Source organism: Filicampus tigris, chromosome 6 (genome assembly GCF_054856515.1).
Source record: "Filicampus tigris isolate MCC_2025a chromosome 6, RoL_Ftig_1.0, whole genome shotgun sequence".
Classification (NCBI taxonomy): Eukaryota; Metazoa; Chordata; class Actinopteri; order Syngnathiformes; family Syngnathidae; genus Filicampus; species Filicampus tigris.
The window spans coordinates 9,194,557-9,213,771 of record NC_141222.1 but is presented as its reverse complement, the minus strand read 5'-3'; the positions used below and the strand labels follow the sequence as shown (position 1 = coordinate 9,213,771).

General features: G+C 42.6%; 3 protein-coding genes across 3 annotated transcripts in view; 1 reads left to right on the top strand and 2 right to left on the bottom strand.

Moving 5' to 3' along the window:
• Window positions 1-2,970: 2,970 nt before the first annotated feature.
• On the bottom strand, window positions 2,971-8,250 carry LOC147145682 (keratin, type I cytoskeletal 20-like). The gene is made up of 9 exons (XM_086033894.1): window positions 7,892-8,250; window positions 6,463-6,588; window positions 5,343-5,425; window positions 5,102-5,258; window positions 4,832-4,993; window positions 3,969-4,094; window positions 3,661-3,890; window positions 3,552-3,586; window positions 2,971-3,463 (listed from the first exon to the last, which is right to left on the bottom strand). Exons 1-9 carry the CDS (start codon window positions 8,195-8,197, stop codon window positions 3,360-3,362), a joined length of 1,329 nt encoding a protein of 442 aa, XP_085890020.1. The 5' UTR covers window positions 8,198-8,250; the 3' UTR covers window positions 2,971-3,359.
• Window positions 8,251-11,641: 3,391 nt separating this feature from the next.
• On the top strand, window positions 11,642-12,762 carry LOC147145681 (uncharacterized). Its single transcript, XM_086033525.1, has 2 exons — window positions 11,642-12,115; window positions 12,246-12,762. The coding sequence occupies exons 1-2, from the start codon at window positions 11,887-11,889 to the stop codon at window positions 12,320-12,322; spliced, it is 306 nt and encodes a 101-aa protein (XP_085889651.1). The 5' UTR covers window positions 11,642-11,886; the 3' UTR covers window positions 12,323-12,762.
• The window catches only part of hap1 (huntingtin associated protein 1), a 37,608-nt gene continuing 30,840 nt past the window's right edge, over window positions 12,448-19,215 (bottom strand). Inside the window, exons 11-17 of the mRNA XM_086032792.1 lie at window positions 19,082-19,156; window positions 18,751-18,962; window positions 18,321-18,536; window positions 17,902-18,236; window positions 16,981-17,169; window positions 15,735-15,837; window positions 12,448-13,740 (exon numbers count right to left, since the gene is read on the bottom strand). Of these exons, the coding sequence (XP_085888918.1) occupies window positions 13,380-13,740; window positions 15,735-15,837; window positions 16,981-17,169; window positions 17,902-18,236; window positions 18,321-18,536; window positions 18,751-18,962; window positions 19,082-19,156 (1,491 nt within the window). The 3' untranslated portion in view covers window positions 12,448-13,379. The remainder of the gene's footprint in view (window positions 13,741-15,734; window positions 15,838-16,980; window positions 17,170-17,901; window positions 18,237-18,320; window positions 18,537-18,750; window positions 18,963-19,081; window positions 19,157-19,215) is intronic.

Below are 19,215 nucleotides of genomic sequence, written 5' to 3'. Positions count from 1 at the left end.
TACGGTGACATAGCCTGCAGGCGTTGACTCCACCCTTAACTACCCCAGATGATTTCTGCAGCACTATTTACAGGCTCTCAGAGGTCTGGAAAATTCCAGCAGAGATTGCAGAAAATGAGCCACTGTGGACATGCAACATTTATACGAATAAAAACAAAACAGCAACTTCTTAAATGTAGATACTGCCACTGCACTACTGATAGTACAGCCGATGTTTATTGCAGCTGCTATTTAGTGCTAGATGCACAGTTGTATTATTTTTAACCGCATGAAATGCTGTGGATTATTCTTACTCCAGTCCATGTTCACTTCTTCACTTCCGTATATAGCATTTTATTTTGTCATGCAGTTTGCCATTCACTTCTTTTTATTATTCCTGAACAGGTGCCACAAACACTGCTCATTCTGCTCGGTGTCACTGCCTGATGTCAGAATATATGTAAAACCTCCTATCGAAATACATAACCTCCAAAAGTCACATTTTGCTGAATTCTACATGTTTATATATATATATATATATATATATATATATATATATATATATATATATATATATATGGTATATATATATATATATATATATATATATATATATATATATATATATATATATGCAACATGCTGCTTCTTGTGCAGAAGACAGGGGAGTTGTTCATTGCACTCCTAAAGCCGACGTGCATTCTTCGCACGGAGCGCCTGCGGGTGTCGTGCCTGAGAGAGCAGCCTGGTCTTGTCAAGGCAGCTTCAGTAAATGTATGGAAAGCTCTCCCAGCAGTTATTTGATATCCAGTGTGGTCTTCTGCCCTCACTAGTGAAACAATTTAGTACATTAGCAGTACTGGGGCACATTAGTAAAAGGACTAGTAAAAAAAAAAAAAAAAAATCCGCTGCTATGACATTTCACACTAGTAGGACAATTTTGCCCTACTGATATGACACATGCATCATAAGGCAAAAATGCAGAACTGTGCACGAGTTGACAACTGCGCTCTACAAGTAGGGTAAATACTAGTGGAGCGCTATCACTAGTAGAATTTTATAATCTCACTAGTAGCGTGCATTTGTCAACTAGTGTGTAGTTTTGCCTCTCTTGTAACTTTGTCGCCTACTCGGATGCCAAAAGTGTCCTAAATGGAAGGCGGTAGTGGAGGGGGGGAAAGAACTTTATCGTTCTATTCTACTAGTGCACATTTTTGGCTCATGCCAAAGTGGTCCCACTGACAAAAGAGCCTACTAGTATACTCTCCTTAGATAATAATACTAGTAGAACCTGTATGTCAGGCAAGCAGCATGTAGAGTCAAAAATCTTTCGTCATTCAAGCCCAAGTTATTGCAGCACATAATTTTATGAGTAAGGTTTTCTATACCAGCTGGCCAAAATTGCCACTAGCAGTGGGGAGAAAAAAAACATCAGTCATTCTGCTAGTGTGCTGAATTATCTTCCTAGTGAGGAAAAAGACCATTATGGACCTTAAACTGGATTTATGGAATAAATACTCAAACATCTTTCCGTATTAATGTGAATATGATGCACACATGCACACTAGACCTTTGGGTGTAGCGTATTTCTCATGCATGGAACACTTTTCACAACCTACAAATATGCAGTTTGAACTTTTTAAATATGCCAAGGAAGGACACAGGACACAGTGTTTATTGTCTTTAAAATATTCACAATCATTTGTGTGGACGTTTTATTTATGTGATATGTGCAGGGTGTCCCAAAAATATTAGCATAACAAATGTCAATTTCTCAAATTTTAATATCGTCTAATAAATAACCATGCCGCCCCCCACACCCCCAGAACTTGGTGTAGCTAGCTATAAGGTCCATCTTTAGTCTTTGATAGACAAATATGCCACCTGGTGGCCAAGAGGTCTTACTATTAAAGCAAGTACAATAGAAAGGGAAGTACTGTATAGGACAAAGGAAGCAACTATTGAACCATTTCTCAGTGTAAAAAAGAATTTTCAGATTTTTAATTATTATTAGTCTCAAAAATGTTGATTTTTTAAAATATATTTATTTATTTTTTCATTCTTATTACTTTGGTGCATCTTAGTGAGGGTCCAAACTTGAATGGCCGGAGCCCGGATTTGAATCCACAACCTCTGTCTGCCATAATGACTTTCTCTCAAGATGCCATTTGGACTGTAAATTTATTTCTTATCAGTATATTCATTTACCCCGTAACAGAAAGAAATCTATATACGTATGTAGTATGTATGTATGTAGTGTTGATTACGAAACCATTCAATTTTAGCAATGGGAAAATATGCAATGCACATACGAGTTTATCGCATTTCTATACAGTTTTTTTTTCTTCTTTTTGTGCTGTCAGTAAGTCATTAAGTTTAGTTTTCTCTTAGTGACCACATTGTTCATTTTAACTGTAGAGGTGGACATCACTAGGAACAGTATAAAAATACTCATAGACTACACCATTGCCTTGATTGCCTAAATGTTCTTATTCTTTCGACTGAGACAATAACTCACAACGCATCCCTTGTAAAACTTCTGCAAACTACAGTGCGCTTCCATAAGGGGGCGCAAATTCCCTATACAATCAACAGTGAATTGTCAGTTCATACCATTACGCGGTAGAAAATTATATACGAATTAGGGCGTAAAAATAAAAACAAAAATCACTGGGCCAAGTCATCCTGGAACAAACTCACCCTTCAGGAGTTGTCCAGATTCTCTTTAGCATTTGATGATGATATAGACTGTAACCCCCTACTTGCAATTGGGTTGGGTATAGTTTTGTATTTTGTAGTGTGCAATGCCATTGGAAATGTTCCCCATGAAAGGAAACGCATGGCTGTTGCTTGGATGTGCCCATTTGTGTTGAGTACAGTACCCCGCACAGGTACAGGTTCATTATTACCGCGGTGTAAAATTGTACTGTCATTGTGATTGTTTCCACAATTTACATCATGATGATAATATAAAAGACGTACACTATAAACTTGCAGCAAGTCTTTTTTTAATTTGCATTTGCCAAAAGTGCACATTTTCCATCACACAACTGGAGACATTCATTTGTGCATGTTGTGTTCAAAACAATACTTTTAAAACCAAAACACAATGGATTTTTTTGCACACCTATCAAAGATACTCATTGTGATGTGTTTTTGTGATGGATTTTTACACATTATATTTTATTATTACCATATTTCCTTTACTTTTGGCCCAAATCCTGAGAAAGTTGCTGATCATTTTTCGTCCAACTGCTGCATCAATGTATTTAAAAGAAAATGGGGAGAAAGTAAACACAGCTCTTTTTCATTATGTGTTTTTCATGGGGAGAGGATACCAAGAGGAGCAAACGGTTAATTGCGGCGCAATCGTTAACCATTTACATATCTTCCCTCTGAGTGTCCACGCTGGTGGACACCACCTTTCCGTCGACGATTTTTTCCACAATGGTCTTCACTCTCCTCTCCATGTGGGGCTTGTGCTCTGCAGATGTGTCACGAAAAGTGGTCACGAAAACATCCGCGACGACATGTGCCGTCATTTCACGAATGGAAGAGTGACGGTCGCTTACCTTCCATTTGCACCACCTTGCTGATGACCAAAGGCCTTTGAAGAGAGAGCACATGACATGAGTAAGGTCATACGTGGCGTACGTGGACTCAAAATGGATGGTCCCTCACTTTTTCTGCTCATAAGATTCTCCATCCAGCAGACGGCGGTACTCCGCGATCTCCCGCTCCAGCCTCATCTTGATGTCCAGCAGCAGTTTGTACTCGGTCTGCTGTTGCTCGATGGACACCTTGAGCTGCTGCAGTTCCACCTCCAGGCTGTTGATGGTCAGTTGCAGTTGGCTGAGCTGGTTGCCGTATCGCAACTTGGTTTCGGCGAGGTTCTGACGGAGGCATTCGATCTGCGCGGCGGAGTGGGGGGGATACCTGAGTGGACCGGCGGTGTGTCGGCGCATGCGGCTGAAAGGAAGTTGGCTTACCTCTGCAAGGATACCCTGGTATGTGATCTCCAAACTTTGGTATGTCCGCTTCAGCTCAGAGAGTTGAGAGGAGAAGGTCTTTACCTCTGTGCTGAAACCTTTGATTTCCATTTGGAGGGAGTCCATCTATAACACATGCAAACAAATCAATTCCATTCCCCATCTGTACTCTTTGCATCCATTCATTTTGTACAGCTTGTGTCCTCATTGTAAAAAAGGAATAAATACATTTTGATTAAAGTGGAAATCAACCCAAACTTTTTTTTCACTAGCAGGCCCACTAGTTGAGAGCATTCTGATTAATATTGCGTTTGTGCAATATGAGTTAAGCAGCAAAATCCACCCGTTTTTAACCATCTCGGGGGGCGGCCATTTTGTCATTTCTGTCGACTGAAAATGACATCACACACACTCAGGGCTCAGGTAACGACCAATCACAGCTCGCCTGTTTTCTAAAGCTGAGCCGTGATTGGTCGTTACCTGAGCCCTGGGTAGTTGTGATGTCATTTTCAGTCGACAGAAGTGACAAAATGGCCGCCCCCAGAGGGGCTATAAATGAGTGGATTAACTCTTATTCCACAAATACAATATTTATCAGAATGCTTTGTTTCAACTAGTGTGCTTGCATAGAACATATTCTTGAAAAAAATATATGTTTGAGTTGATTTCCACTTTAACCAAATTTAGGGGAAAACATCTTGATTAATGTAACAAATGTTACAGTAATCCTACTGATGGTACTGCTCGGTGGGCCGGATCAAGGTACAAGCGATCCATACGTGGCCCCCGGGCAATACTTTGCTCACCCCTGCTTTAGGATGGTCATCAGTGCATTTTATCAGGCACATTGTCTCCCGTCTCACCTTAGCTTGATACCATCTTTCCAGTTCCTGCTTGTTCTTCAACGCCATAGCTTCATACTGCTCCCTCACTTCTTGAAGGATCTTGGAAAGGTCCACGGACGACGCGCTGTCCACTTCTACGTTAACGTTACCAGTGTATTGGAGCCTTGCTGCATTCATCTCCTGCATCATCGAAAAATCGTTTTTCATTTGAGTTGTAATGTTCTACCGCTGCGAGGAGGAGAGACAACCAGCAGAGGGAAGCATTTCATTGGAAGCACATGAGCTGACCTCCTCATGGATTCTCTTGAGTTGTGCCAGTTGATCCTTCAAATTCTCTATCTGCAGTTTCAGGTCACCGATGGTTACAACCATGTTGTCCCGGACCCCTCGAAGACGAACCAAATCAGACTCCACCAGTGCGCGCGTGTTCATCTCCACCTCATATCTTACAGAAAAGAACGCTTGCTTTTTAGGCATCCCGACACCAGGAATGCCGCCAGTGGTTTAACTCCATCCCCTTGCAACTTACTTCATTTTGAAGTCGTCCGCCGCCAGTTGAGCATTGTCAATCTGCAGGATGATGCTCTGATTCTCTGCATACCTCCTTGCAATCTACAAGGGAAGAAAAACATTCTTACCTTACCGGAATTTGGAAGGTAGCAGGAGTAGCTGGATTAGCCCTTGAGAACACAAGTGTCAAACTCTGGTCCACTATCATCAGCAAGCCCTGCTGGAGCTCAATAACGATCCTGATCATTTGAATCAGGTGTGTTGGAAGAGGGAAACATCTAAAAAAGCAGGATAGAGTCCCTCGAGGACCGGAGTTTGACACCTGTGCCTGAGAAGCACGGGAAGACCATCCACACCGGAAGCACAGATTCGATTCCAGAATCTCAGAAGTGTGAGGCAAACGTGCTAACCGCTAGTCTTCAAAGTATTGTTTGGGGAGTCATTTCCTTAGTGGGTGCCTTGCCTATGTCCTATGCAGGTGTTTGCGAACGTCACACAGCATTTGTTGTTTTAGGTTAAGGTTTTATTTCCAAGTACAAATTCTGTTAAAAAGAAGTTTTATAGTGAGACACAATGCAATATCTGTGTCTGATTGTCACGAGAAGGGAGTGCCGTGTTGTTGGTTTTCACCACGACCTTTGTTCAGCCTCAGCGCAGCACCAACACATAACAAGTTCGCGCTTTTCGCTCTTGCTCGTCACATACTTCCTGCCACGTCACAACGGCGTCTCAGAGTACGGTAGCCTAGAATAAACATTAAACAACTCTCACTGATCAACAAATGTTTTTGTGTTGAACTAACAGAATGCAACCACGCGGAGCGCGATGAAATACTGAGACCACTTCTATGATTTTTTTTTTTAGCGATGGCAAATCAATTGTCACCTCAATAAAACACCTGGTCCCGCAACTTTTTGTGACTACCGCGAGTGTGACGCTTTTCAATAACCGATTGTCTGACACACATCAAACAGACGTAAGATTACAGCCTCAAGTGTAAACTGTGTAAATATGCAGATGAGAAATAACTGACTGAGTTCCGCCCAGCCACAGAAACCGGTTCCTCATTAAGTCTAATGATGAATAATGAGTCTAGACTTGTCTTTGATCCTCGTTTTTGGCATAACAGGAATAGTCACCTGGGCTCGCAGCTCATTGATGGTGACGAAGTAGGCGGTGAAGTCCCTGGCAATGGGAGACCTCTTCTCATAGAACTCTCTGATCTGCAGCTCCAACTTCCTGTTGGCAGCTTCCAGGGATCGGACCTGTACACAAGCGGCAATAACAGGCAATCAGCAAGTCGTTAAGTCCTTGCTTGTTTCAATCATTGACTTGAGAACATTTCAGTACCACCTTCGGATTGACAGAAAAGTGAAACTGAGCATTAGCCCAGTATTATTAATGATAGTTTTACTCTTGTTTTATTTTGTGTTTTTAAACATATGAACACTATCTGCTTTTCCACATGAAACGAAAAGTTCAAACGCATTTATCATCTTATCTTTAACAAATGTTAATTCTACTGCCTGTCCAATCTCGTTTTAATGTCAGCTGTTTTTTTTTTTAATAACAACTAGTCAGATCCTGTATAAAAACTACATAAGACATATGCCTTTGCAAAGATGATATTGCATTACTTGCATTGATAAACAATGTTTATTATTTTGTGTTGTGGTGTACAACTATACTGTATCACACATTTATTTGATAGGTCAGCATAGTTATCATCGCAAAGGCAGGATTTTGATGCATCACTCCTATTGTAGCTCAGCATTTTCCAAACTTCATTGCGTCAGGGCCCGCATTTTATAATAGGGGAAAAAAATGTAACAGCACACTACCAAATAAAAATGTAACAAAAAGTTGATACACTGATTAATTGCCATCTTGGCGATTTCATTTTTCTGCCTGTATACATTACAGTCCAGGAAAATATTATCGGAGCACTTTGTTTTCTTAATTGTTCATTTCATTACCTTGCACAAATAAAGCCATATCATGTGACTAACAGACATAAAAGAAATGTCTAAAAGCACTGTTTTTGCCAGTACAATGCCATAGCTCTTGATGTAAGAACGTTTGGTTATTATTAAGAAAAAAAAACACAGAAAATTGCTAGATGTCAACTCTTCAATGAAACTATTGTGATCTTTTTTTGTTCACTTTAAATTTGCCCAACCAAATGCTTGCACCAGGCATTTAAAATGAACTGAGATGGTCTAATATCTTTTTTCAGTGACAGTACATTAATTGTAGCAAATTAATAATTTTCTGATCAACTAAATGAAATTTCCCATAGAACATGTGCCACAGCACACTGGATGAGAACAACTGCATTAGATTATGCAGATGTCCCTCATGTTGTGGCAGGTGTGCTCAAATCTGGACCCACTCTCATTCAATAGCTGACTTTTGACTTGCATTTCCATATGCTCAAATTCAGTGAATTCTCCTGAAGCTCATGACAATGATTGGAAACTAATTCAGACAACATTTGAGCTTGTAAGAAGAAGGAGGAGATGAAGAAGGGCAGTTGCAGCTTGCTCTTGGCGCCCCGATCTCTTTTACCTTATCCAGGTAGGAGGCCAGGCGGTCATTGAGGTTCTGCATGGTGCTCTTCTCGCTGACCCCCACGGCATCAAAGCCGAACGAGCTGAACCCGCCATAGGGGAGGACGACGCTGGCCTGGGAGATGCGGGTGTCGTAGCCCCCCGCGCCCGCGTACACGCTGGGTGCGCGGCGCTGGTAGATACCAGAGATGGATGCCTGGCTTCCCCCGCCCAGCTGCAGTCGGCCCCCGCCGATGCTCATGGTGCTGGCAGAGGAGATGCTGCGGGCGCTGGTGCCTGAAGGGCGGCCTAAGATCAGAGACATGGTGAAGTGGTGCAGGTGGAGGCTGAAGCTGCAGTCAACGAGGAGTGACTGCGGACGGCGCGAGTGGACATTTTATAGAGAGTCCCCGCAGACGCCGCAACAATGTTCGGTATGCTGATAATAGTTTTCTGAGCTTAATCGGTGTGAACAATTGCTGGTGACAGCTTGACAATCAAGTTCAGCAACTTTATGTCTGCTTCTGATAACCCAAGCCAAGTAACACATTTAAGCAGTAAACGTTTTAAATGGAGGCTAACTGGTTGGACAACAATTCGATCACCATGTTTTACTGACTCCTTTTAAAAATGTTCTTTTTATGATTCCTTTTTATATGAACATAAATGACTATACCACTTAAGAAAAAAAAAAAACAATCACTTTAATTGTTTTTTCATTAATCAGTTCCACGTAATTGCATGATATTTGGTGTCCTTGCAGTGTTTCCCAACCTTTATTGAGCAGAGGCACATTTTACATCTCTGGTACATCACAAAATATCACAAAAGGTATACAGTATGTACTGAAACAATGATGACCTTGTCTCATTTTACTTTTAATTTACCTAGTCAGTAAATTGGCAACGGGTGAAAACACAGGTTAATTTCATTTGTACCTTCTGACGTTTAGTGCACGAGGTCCCTGACCTTTTCCTGCAGGCTGTTCCGCCGATGAGGGTCTCGAACTTGGAACGAGGCCTCGCCGTCGTGGCTCTTAGTATACTTAGGTATTACTAAAAGGCTGAGGCTCTCTTGGGTTGATATGAAAAAAAATAGGATCCGCTAGATTAAGAGGGGCCAAGACCATGACGAGTTAATAAAAGAACCTTGAAACCGATCCTGAAACACACAGGGAGCCAATGCAGGGCCTCTGAAGCCATTGTTCTCTCTAATATGTCTTTCTGGTCTTTGTCAGCCTGTCAGCAGACGTGCTGCTGAACTCTGCAGTAGGTACAAGATAATACTGTAATAGTTCTTTTAGCAAGACCAGAAAGGAGAGCTTGAAAGGATAATCAATGTGCGACAAAAGTGTTCATTAGCACTTCCATGTGGGTTTTCTCCGGGTACTCCGGTTTCCTCCCACATTCCAAAAACATGCGTGGTAACTCTCTAAATTGCCCCTAGGTGTGATTGTGAGTACGGATGTTTGTCTCTGTGTGCCCTGCGATTGGCTGGCAACCAATTCGGGGTGTCCCCCGCCTACTGCCCAAAGACAGCTGGGATAGGCTCCAGCAGCACGCCCCGCAACCCTTGTGAGGATAACCGGTTTCGATAATGGATGGATGGATATATATATATATATATATATATATATATATATATACACTTTTCATATATATATATATATATTCAAACCCACGACCTCTGTAACAAGACAACGAGACAAAGTGAAGGAGAGAAGTGAGCGCATCTAGATGGAGCTAGGGATCATGGAGAAAGATGACCCTGTTAGGGAGGCCGTGAGTCAGAAAGAAAAAGACCACACGGAAGGCCAAAGAGGAGATGCAAAGATTTTGTACATCATCAGGATTTGCTTCGTTTCAAAGTGAAGGTATGAGGACGCTCAGAACAGGAGTTTGGGGAGGTTCATTTTGCAGCGACCCTGAACTTTAGTGGGGAAGGCAGAGGAAGAGAAGAATAATTAGTAGTCCAATGAAAATGATGTTAGCACACTGAAACCTTAAAAAGCTTTTGTAGCAATCATTGGACATATGTTCTAATGCAGTGGCTGCCAATTTGACACGGTGAATGAATGACACTTTCATGATGCAACATTTATGGATAGTCTTTGAGCGTCAATAACATTTCTGCATACAAAATCAATGCACGGTAAAGAGGAAGCTATTTCAGTTGCCTCTGTTAACCTTTTCACCAAACACTCCTCTTTGGCTCACACCCTTCATTGCTGCCAAGCCACATTTAACTGTCCATCTCCCATGACATTTGATCACTGCCTCAGCTGGGCAGGTTCAGCTACTTGGGATCAACTTTGCGCACCTGCAATTGCCCTACACGTCGATACTGTGCATTGTCGATTAGAGCAATAACTTCGCTAAAGAGAGGCCTTTTAACTGCCACAAATGGCTTCTAATTGATTTTGTTTTGAATGACTCATAAGTCATTTGGTTTTGCGTTTTTTTTTTTTCCAATAAGTTAAAACATATACTGTCGCACCTGTCACACTGGAAACATGATTAAACACATTTCAAAGAGGCATTCACTGAAACAAGTATTTGAAAAGTATGCCTGTGGTGTGGCACACCCTTCTTGGGAAAGCTTGGCGTGTCATAATGCAGCACCAGCAATTTATTCTGCATCCCTGAACTCATTTTGCAGTACCAAACTTCTCTTGTCTCTGGAGAATTATGTTAAGACCTGTATTACTGAAGAAGAAAAAAATACATGAGCCTTGTAGATTAAATTACAATTAAATACAGATGTATGGTATTCTTTTACATAGGGTGACATTGATTTAAATGTGGTGCTTTTGAACTCTTGCAATACAATTCAGGCCACTTCACCAAATTACTACAAAACACACTTTTCAGATGCCTGGACTAAGTTTGTGATTATGCTCCTTTTCTGTTAAAAAAAAAAAAAAAGAGACCAAATTCTCGGATTATGCTCGATTGCGGCTGTCATCTGCAATACTGTGAATTTCTGTTTAAACCTCCACAGACATATTTTTGGCCCAGACATGCATATTGGATTTTAACATAATATCCATGAGTAGTCATGTAAAGATGACTGCAAGTTGAATAACAGAATATTGTTCAAGTTCAGATATTTGAGCACAGATGCAGTGAAAGTGGAATTTCCTGATAAATTGTGTGTGTGTGGGGGGGGGGGAGGGGGGGTGGGGGGTCGGTGCATGTGCGTTTGGAGTAACTTCTCACCTGGCAACAGGTAAAGGGAACAAGCTTTCTCCGTTGGTTGAAGCATAGATGAGATTTCACTAATGGGTGTGTACATGTTTTATAATGATTTAATCTGATGAAATTCACATGGCGCGTTCACAGGCTCAAACACGAATTACATAATCTCATTTGTTGATAGGACCTGCAGTTTCACAGTTTTTAGTTGCCAAAATCCTTTGAATTTGAAATAAATGGAAATTGTTGATCATATTGAAACGATAAATTGCTTACACAATACCTTGTTTCCGATTAGAATGTCACAAAGACTTAATTTGGAGCAACCCAGGCATGAACCAAATAAAGGCTAAGATGAGTCACAAACAGTGTTGTATTTCCTTGGCTGCTATTGCGTCAAATGTGTGTAAACATTTGAAGAAGGAAACAAAAAACGTGTTTACCCTTGCAGTTGTGTGTCTACGAGATGAGTGATTTTAAGAACTGCCCGCACACATCATAGCCCGTGTTTTGGTTCAAATGCACTAAGGAACTATTGGATTGCTAGTGTAAATAGATTGACTTTTTTTTTTTTTTTTTTTTTTTTACTGTTATTGCAGTGTAAAAAGCTTTTACACAGGAAACTGACAAGCATAATAATGGCATTGTGGATTCTGCAATGATCATTTCCTTGACATACATGTGTACGGCGCACCGGGCGCCCGATCAATCAAAAGCTCGGCCATGGACACGTATAGATCTTTTTCCGGCTCAAATGTTTCGCCGGTGTTATAAAAGGGGAGCTGTGAGTAGCCAATGAGTAGAGGTTTGTTCGGCAGTCATGTCAGGAAACAGGATGGAAGCGTTTGCACTGGTGTTCGTTTTGCTCGCATGTGCTGCAGCTGCTGCAACTGCGAGCGAAAAAGTAGAGCAACTCCAAGCCGGGAGGGCGCTAGCAAGGACCTCCGCGGGCAGACAGGAGCCTCTGCCTGCACGCACGGCGAGACGGGCACACCTTTCGGAGGACGAGCGTGTGATTATGACCAAACAAATCATGCAAGCAATCTCAGGTATGCTGTGGGTTTGGGGTGTGAAAAAAAAAAATGGTTGGAGGCCAGGGCAGATTTCCAAGAGATGCTCCCATCTGTGCGCTTGTACTAAACGCCTCACATGCTTCATAGAGGAATGATCTGTTCACAGAGATGGTGAACTCTGATTGCATGATGAACCGTGACTATCAGGGCTGGGTGGACTTTGGACGCCGGGACGCCGAATGAAAGGGGAGGCCGCGGCTGCTTCAGTGCTCACCCAACGCGTTTGCTTTGATGCTGTGCATTTACGACTCTTGCAACTTCATGAATAAAGTTTTTTGCAAAGTTAGAAGTCATTCGTGACAGCTGAATTGATATGGAAAAACAACAACATTTTATTCACAGGTGGGATGGTACACACACACAAAAACACACTGGAATATTACAGAGGATGCAATTATAGACATAGCACATTCAAAGTGCAGACAAAAGTGTTTTGGTTAACTTCAAGCACAAGTGACCATAACCTGTGTTTCTCATTTTATTCCCTTTGAAAACTACAGTATCCTATGCCCTTTTTGCTACAGATGACTGTGTCAATTACTACTTCTAATGATTGCATATGGCTTTCAAAAGCATGTCCAACACCATTACTGTTTTTATTTTAACCCAGTAGAATGAAATTTCCTATGATGCCATGAGTACTATTGTGTTTTCTTAAATGACATTCATTCACTTGATTTGAAATGAGTGTTTTGATGCCCAAACAACATTTGCGATGTCAAAACAGCTAAAGGTGAATAACTGACATTATTTAGTGCAGTCATTGTTTCGGCCTCTCAGTGCGTCGTCATCTAGTTCCTTTGATTTAATGATACATGATCATGTTATATACAACGTGAGTTTTCTCAATACAGCAGGTGATACAAAGGAAGACCAGATGTGTTTCAGTGCAATTTGAAAGTTCATCAGTGTGACAGTAATAAATTACTGCATGAAATTTACATCAACCACATACAATATTTTTTACCCAGAAAAAAAAAGGTTAAATAAGCTCTACAACATATGGTATAAAAAGATTATTTCAGCTTCCTTGAAATTTCTTATTTGTGTGTAAAAAGAAGCTATTGCCGCAATTAAGCAGCACGAGATTGGGCGATTGTCCTGAGATGAACATGTGGGAGAACGCAAGTTGCCACGACAACGGAAAAGAGGACACGGACGTGTGTAGTGGGCAAACAGCAGTGTGAGATAGTGGTCAAAACATCAGGTGGACATCCCATCAATTCCTTCTACTTTGCCGTCACGACTCGTCTTGCTCCGGGCTGCCACACTGCGCAGCTTGAGACGCTGAAACTTCTCCAAGTAGGTTCAAGCTGAAAATGTTCCTCGTCCCACCCGTGTCCGTGCATGAGCCTCCGCGTTTGTCGACGGCGCTGGAGAGCTGAGGATCTGTTCCGTGGATGCGATGTCGATGTGCGTGTTGGCGAGGAGAATAGCAGGCGGTGATCCCTCGTTCTTCCAGAAGCTGCAAGAGTCCCGGTGATGACCGGTCTATGTTTGGGCTGGGGAAGCCTGCGAGGCCAAAGTGCTGCTGGACGGAAACAGGTGAAGCGCTCACGTGCTCACAGTTCGGACATAATGGCAGGCTGACAGGGTGATGGCTGCAAAAGAGCGAGAACGAAGATGAGTACAAAATGGTGCAAGCGTTTTCATTAGGTTGGCTAGCAGTTGTGGTGAAAAGTAAAGAAAGAAAAAAAACAGGTTGATGAGGCAAGGCTGACGCAATACAATCTTGTGGTTAACTGTTATGAAACAGTCGTTAATTTTTTTTTTAAAAAATCATTCAACGAGCCGCACGAGTATGAGAGGTGTACAAACAAGTTAGAGCGGATGGAACAGCTCAACAAGCTTTCAACACAAAAGTGAACTGGAGCTGAGGATGTGCAACAAAACAAAAAGAAAAGGGCACACAAAACGGAAAGCCGAATAAGCGTCTAGATCAGGGGCCGGCAACCTTTAATACTCAAAGAGCCATTTCGCCGCGGCTTCCACGGAAAAAGAATCACTGGGAGCCGCAAACCTTTTTGAAATCTGAAATGAAGATGTTAGCCTAGATGAATATGTATCTTTCCACTTGTAAAATAGTGTGTTGCTTATGAAATACATGCAGTCCATCCATGTTTCAGAAAATTAAAGTTTATTTATTAAATGAACACATTTTGAACTTTTGCACAAAAAAATAAAAAATAAAATAAAAAAAATCGCAGAGTTGCAGCACTTTTGACCCACGCGGAGCGCATTTTGGGCTCAGATGACATTTTGGGCTCGGAGATTGTTTTAATGCTTTTATTAAAGCAGCATCTTGATAATAACAAGTTACCAGTACTTTAAATCAAGTTCTCGCGTGGCAGTCGAGCTCTGGTAAGCCGCTGCCATTTACCAAGTGCATATACAATGACGTCACTACGCATTTTCGCCAAGGCAGAGCATGCGCAGACCGGACGCAGCCTGCCGATTCCGATTGAAATGTTTTTGTGAATCCAAATGAAATTCCATTCGGATTGGGCCTTTTAATCCGATTGGGGTGTTTATACACTATGGAGCATTTTCATTACGATTGGTCATTTCAATCCTTTCTAATCGAAATACATGGCTCCATGCAAACCCGGCTTATTATGTCAGATATGCGACCTGGCATGGTTCAGACTGCGGTCACATTGCAAAAAAATCCGATATGTCTCCGATCTAGGAGCACATATGAAAGTGGCCAAAAATGGACTTCACAATTTATTTTCCCAAGGCACGCAGAGCCCCATCAGAAGGACGAAACAGCCGCGTGCGGCTCCGGAGCCGCGGGTTGCCGACCCTTGATCGATACCATATGCTTGATACCCAGCAAGTCCACGTACTAGTCCACTCTTTGTCCTACAACTAGTACTACTCGTGACATTATCAAAATTCTACTAGTAGTACTATTAGAGCACAGATGTCAATTAGTGCACAGTTCTGCTTCATTGATTACATGTAGAATGTAGTCCTCATGTTGTCCTACTAGTGTGCAGAAATGTCATGCAGAAGTGCGCGCTAAAAAATGTTAAGGCGCGGATGTTCTGCTAGTGCACTGAATTGCCTTTGTAGTGAGTACAAAGAGTGTACTAGTACATGAAACTGAAACTGGATATCAAGTCAATGATCAAACGGCTTTCCATAGAACGAGTGACCGAACGAGCTCATGGTTCATTTGTGACGTTCGACCTAAGACTCGCCGTCGTCACGACGTTGCTTTGATGACATGAGGCAGCAGGCAGACATGGTTAAGTGCCTCTCTTGTTAACAATTCAAAAGAGGAAATTGAGAATTCAAGTAATATTGGAGCCACCAGCTCTTACTTTGCTCCTTTAGAGTTGGAGAAAGAGCCTGGACAGACGTTTCCTGCCACCACGAGGGAAAAGGAAAAGTTGGTCAAATGAGAAAAACTGATATCAGTGACTTAAGACCACTGCAAAAGAATGTTGTAACTCTCGGCCTGAAACGAAAAAGGTCAGATTCCTAAAAAAAAATCCAATCATTTGTGAGCTGTGAAAGAAACCCGGGGGTGTCAACGCAAGTGGGAATGCTTACAACAAAGTTGCAGGACTACTACATGAATTCTTACCTAAGGGGGAATGAGGGGGTGAGGAGGGGTGGTTGAGGGTCTCGGCAGTTGTTGATGGTGGGAGTGGGAAAGGTCTGAGGGTGGCTGGGACCCGATGGAGACACTGCGGGTTGGTGGAAGGAAAACAATCACATTGAACCTCTCACAACATTGACAACAAAGTATACACTCGCTGCTGCAACATGCAGAAATAATACTCTGTACTGATGGCATTCGCCGTTAAAAAATGTGGTTATAGTTGTAGAGATGTTGTGCTGCGTACAAAATAAATATCAAGTGTTGACTTAGTGGATGAAGTATGAAGAAGATCACAGTATTGAGCGGAATAGAGTGAACCTCTGTTTATAGCGAGAGATGCAATATACCAGACGCAACCGTGATAGATGAAAGGCTGTGATATAGAGAGAGACTATTTAAAAAAAACAAAAAAAAAATGGATTTAATTCTCATTTCTTTAATGTCATTAAAAAAAAAGAGAATTCTTAGCCCCTGTTCTCAGTCTCTCGCTGTCAAGAAATGGGAGACATACAAGATGACTGCCCTGCCATCATGACACCTTAGCAATTAGCATGGCGTCGCGTCAGTCGTAGCTCTCAGGGAGGGAAAAATATAAAATCCACTATCTTAATGCTAAGGTATAAAATGAAAGACTACAGAAGGGCCAACAGAAATGAGCATAGATGTTGCAATAATTGTAACCCTTCAAACAAATGCTGAGAAGCAACATACACAAACAAGGCACACACCGTCGTTACTCGCAGCAGGCATACGTTCTGTCAGCTCGAATGGCACAACGCCAGTTGCATGGCTCAGGTGCTAGAGCGGTCGTCTCCCAACCCAAAGGTTGTGGGTCCCATTCTCAGCCCTTGTGACCATGCCAAAGTGTCCTTGGGCATGATACTATGCTTCTGATGCTGTGTCGTCAGTAGATGAATGAGGGCAGTGCTTTAAGTGCCTCGTTGGTCACAAGTGAAAACCCATTTCTCATTACCATTTACTCAGGCTGCCTCTTCTTCTTGCTCTTTATTACGCTGCATCAACATCCAGCAAAGCTCAACGCTGCCTGGCATGCTGGCACAGCGTGTCGTCATTCAGTTAGCGACCTAGACCTACTCCACATGTAAAGTGCCTTTGGACAACTTCTGCAGGGAGCTGCCGCTATATAAATAAAACTGAATTGGAGTGAATTACATTCGGACTGGCTTGTATACTGTAAAAAAAAAAAAAAAATTGACAGGTGTCCTACCCATGCTGTGAGCTCCTGAGAGCAGCGACAGGTCAGGTTCATCTTCCTCCAGGTCATTCAGACTGTACACGTGCTGTATGTCCACTTCAAGCTCCCTGAAGTCCTTTGTCACAACTCCGGGACGAGGGTGTAGGATCCCCCCCAGGTTTGGTTTGGCCAGCTGCTGCCACTGGTGCAGAGTCACCGAGCCTGAGGAGAAGAACCAGAGGCAGCAATGAGTGAAAATACATTTGATGTATCAATATCCAGTCACCACAGTCAAATGTTTACGCTTGGATTACGTGACAAAAAAGCGACTTTTTTTTTTTTTTAAAAAGAGGGTTATTAGCGTATAGAAGACATTTTTAGATTGCACTATGATATACATTGTAATATTGCACAGCACTACTTCCTTGACACAGTTACTACTTTCCTATTAGTCAGAGCCTTGGCAAAATCTTGTAGCATCTTAGGGCATTACAGAAAGAGCACAAAAGTACACCGAGAGCCGGCAATAGTTTTTCAGTGAATAGCTGGGATAAGTTCCACTGGAAAAAAATATGCAAATAGTTGAGTCTGTGAATGTGAAGGAGGGTGGTCATTGTATTCAAAATGAAAATGATAGCAATAAAAAAAAAAAAAGGCTATTGACAGTGGTAATTTATTACTTACTAATTTGAAGTTGTAGAAAAGATGGTTTTACTTTGTTTTGTAAGGCCCAACAATAACAACAATCAATCTGTCAAATGGTTATTGTCCTTTAAAATAATCATGGGAGACCTTGAAAGCCCTAGAACAATGCCAGGCTTAAAGAGTCTCAAGTGTGGGATAATTAGTGTTAGGCGGTTATGCCAACAATGATTACAATTCTTTGTGTGAAGTTGCTCACAACACACACCTATCCGAATGTATATCAACTTGAAAAGATCACTCAAGCAGTACCTTCCAGTGGTTTGACGATCTGCAGGCGGTCGGGCAGGTATGACCTGGATCCTGACGAGTCACAGGATTGGCGAGAGCTTCCGTTGGAGTAGTTGGTGCCGGTTGATGCCACCGGGCTGGAGGCTAGGCTGTCATTTGGTGTCAAGAAGCCACTCGAACCCTCATCCCGCTCGCTGTTTGCTGCCAGGGCACGCAGTTTCCGCTCACGCTCCACATCGAAGAAAGGTCGCTCAGAGGAATGGTTCTGTTGGCGAGCTGACAAGCTGCGCAAGGCGGCTTCAAGGTCCTGGCCTCCCGGAGTGCCTGGCTGGCCCAGACGCTTTGGCCCACTGAGGCTACAGGGAAAAAAAAAAAAAAAAACGTGTTCAAAATGACTCTGGCGGTGACACACAAGTGTGTGTTCAGGTTCTCTGATGCACCTTTCTTCTTTCTGGGCCGGACCGGAGCTGGGCTTGTCCTCCAGTGTAAGACTGGCGTTGTCGGAGCCGTAGTAACTGGTCCGGGGGGTGCTGGTGCAGCTGGAGCGCAGGGACACCGAGCTTGAACCCGGAAAGCCCGGAGAGTGGCACACAGAGCGCAGCCTCACCGACCTGTTCACCACACGCACCGTTTCAAACACACGCCTCGGGTGGGTTCTGCAAGAAGGAAAACAGACATACACTAGGTATTTATCGGAATACGTGCTCTGAATAATGACATATATACAGCGCCTGCAAAAAGCCAGACCAAAAATGACTTCTAGAAATTTGCTGCTGGAAAACACATTGTTGTATTATCCCTGCTGACATTGTGCGGGCGTGCTCGTTTTTCAAACTGTGCTGGGATACGGGAACCCAGCCCCACGCTTACTTGTATTCAGACGACGCAGGCGTGTCCAAGCCTTTACGGAAGGTGCCCTCAATCTCCGCCGCCAGGCTGTCCATGGGGAGGACAGTGGCCAGAGCAGTGTAGCGTTGCACCGTGCTGTTGGGCAGACTCTTATTTCGCAGATTTTTGATGTCCTCTCGAGCCTCGTGGAGCATGTCCTCACACTGGCAGTACTTGTCCCGCAGGTCCTTGAGCTGCGGACAGGAGGAAACAGAAATGTCAAGCTAAAATCATCGACTATTGACAGTGCAATGTCTTTGCTCAATTATGATCATTTGAAAATAGATTAATCAAAGTGATTTTGGATTCTTGCCTCAGATTGCATTTTCAAGGTATTCTCACGGGAGGCACTCAGATGTTGATTCAGCTCTTCGTTCTCATTGGAAAGCTACAGGGACCAAAAGAAGGTACAGCGTTTGAAAGTTTGCAACTAAGCAGTACTATTTG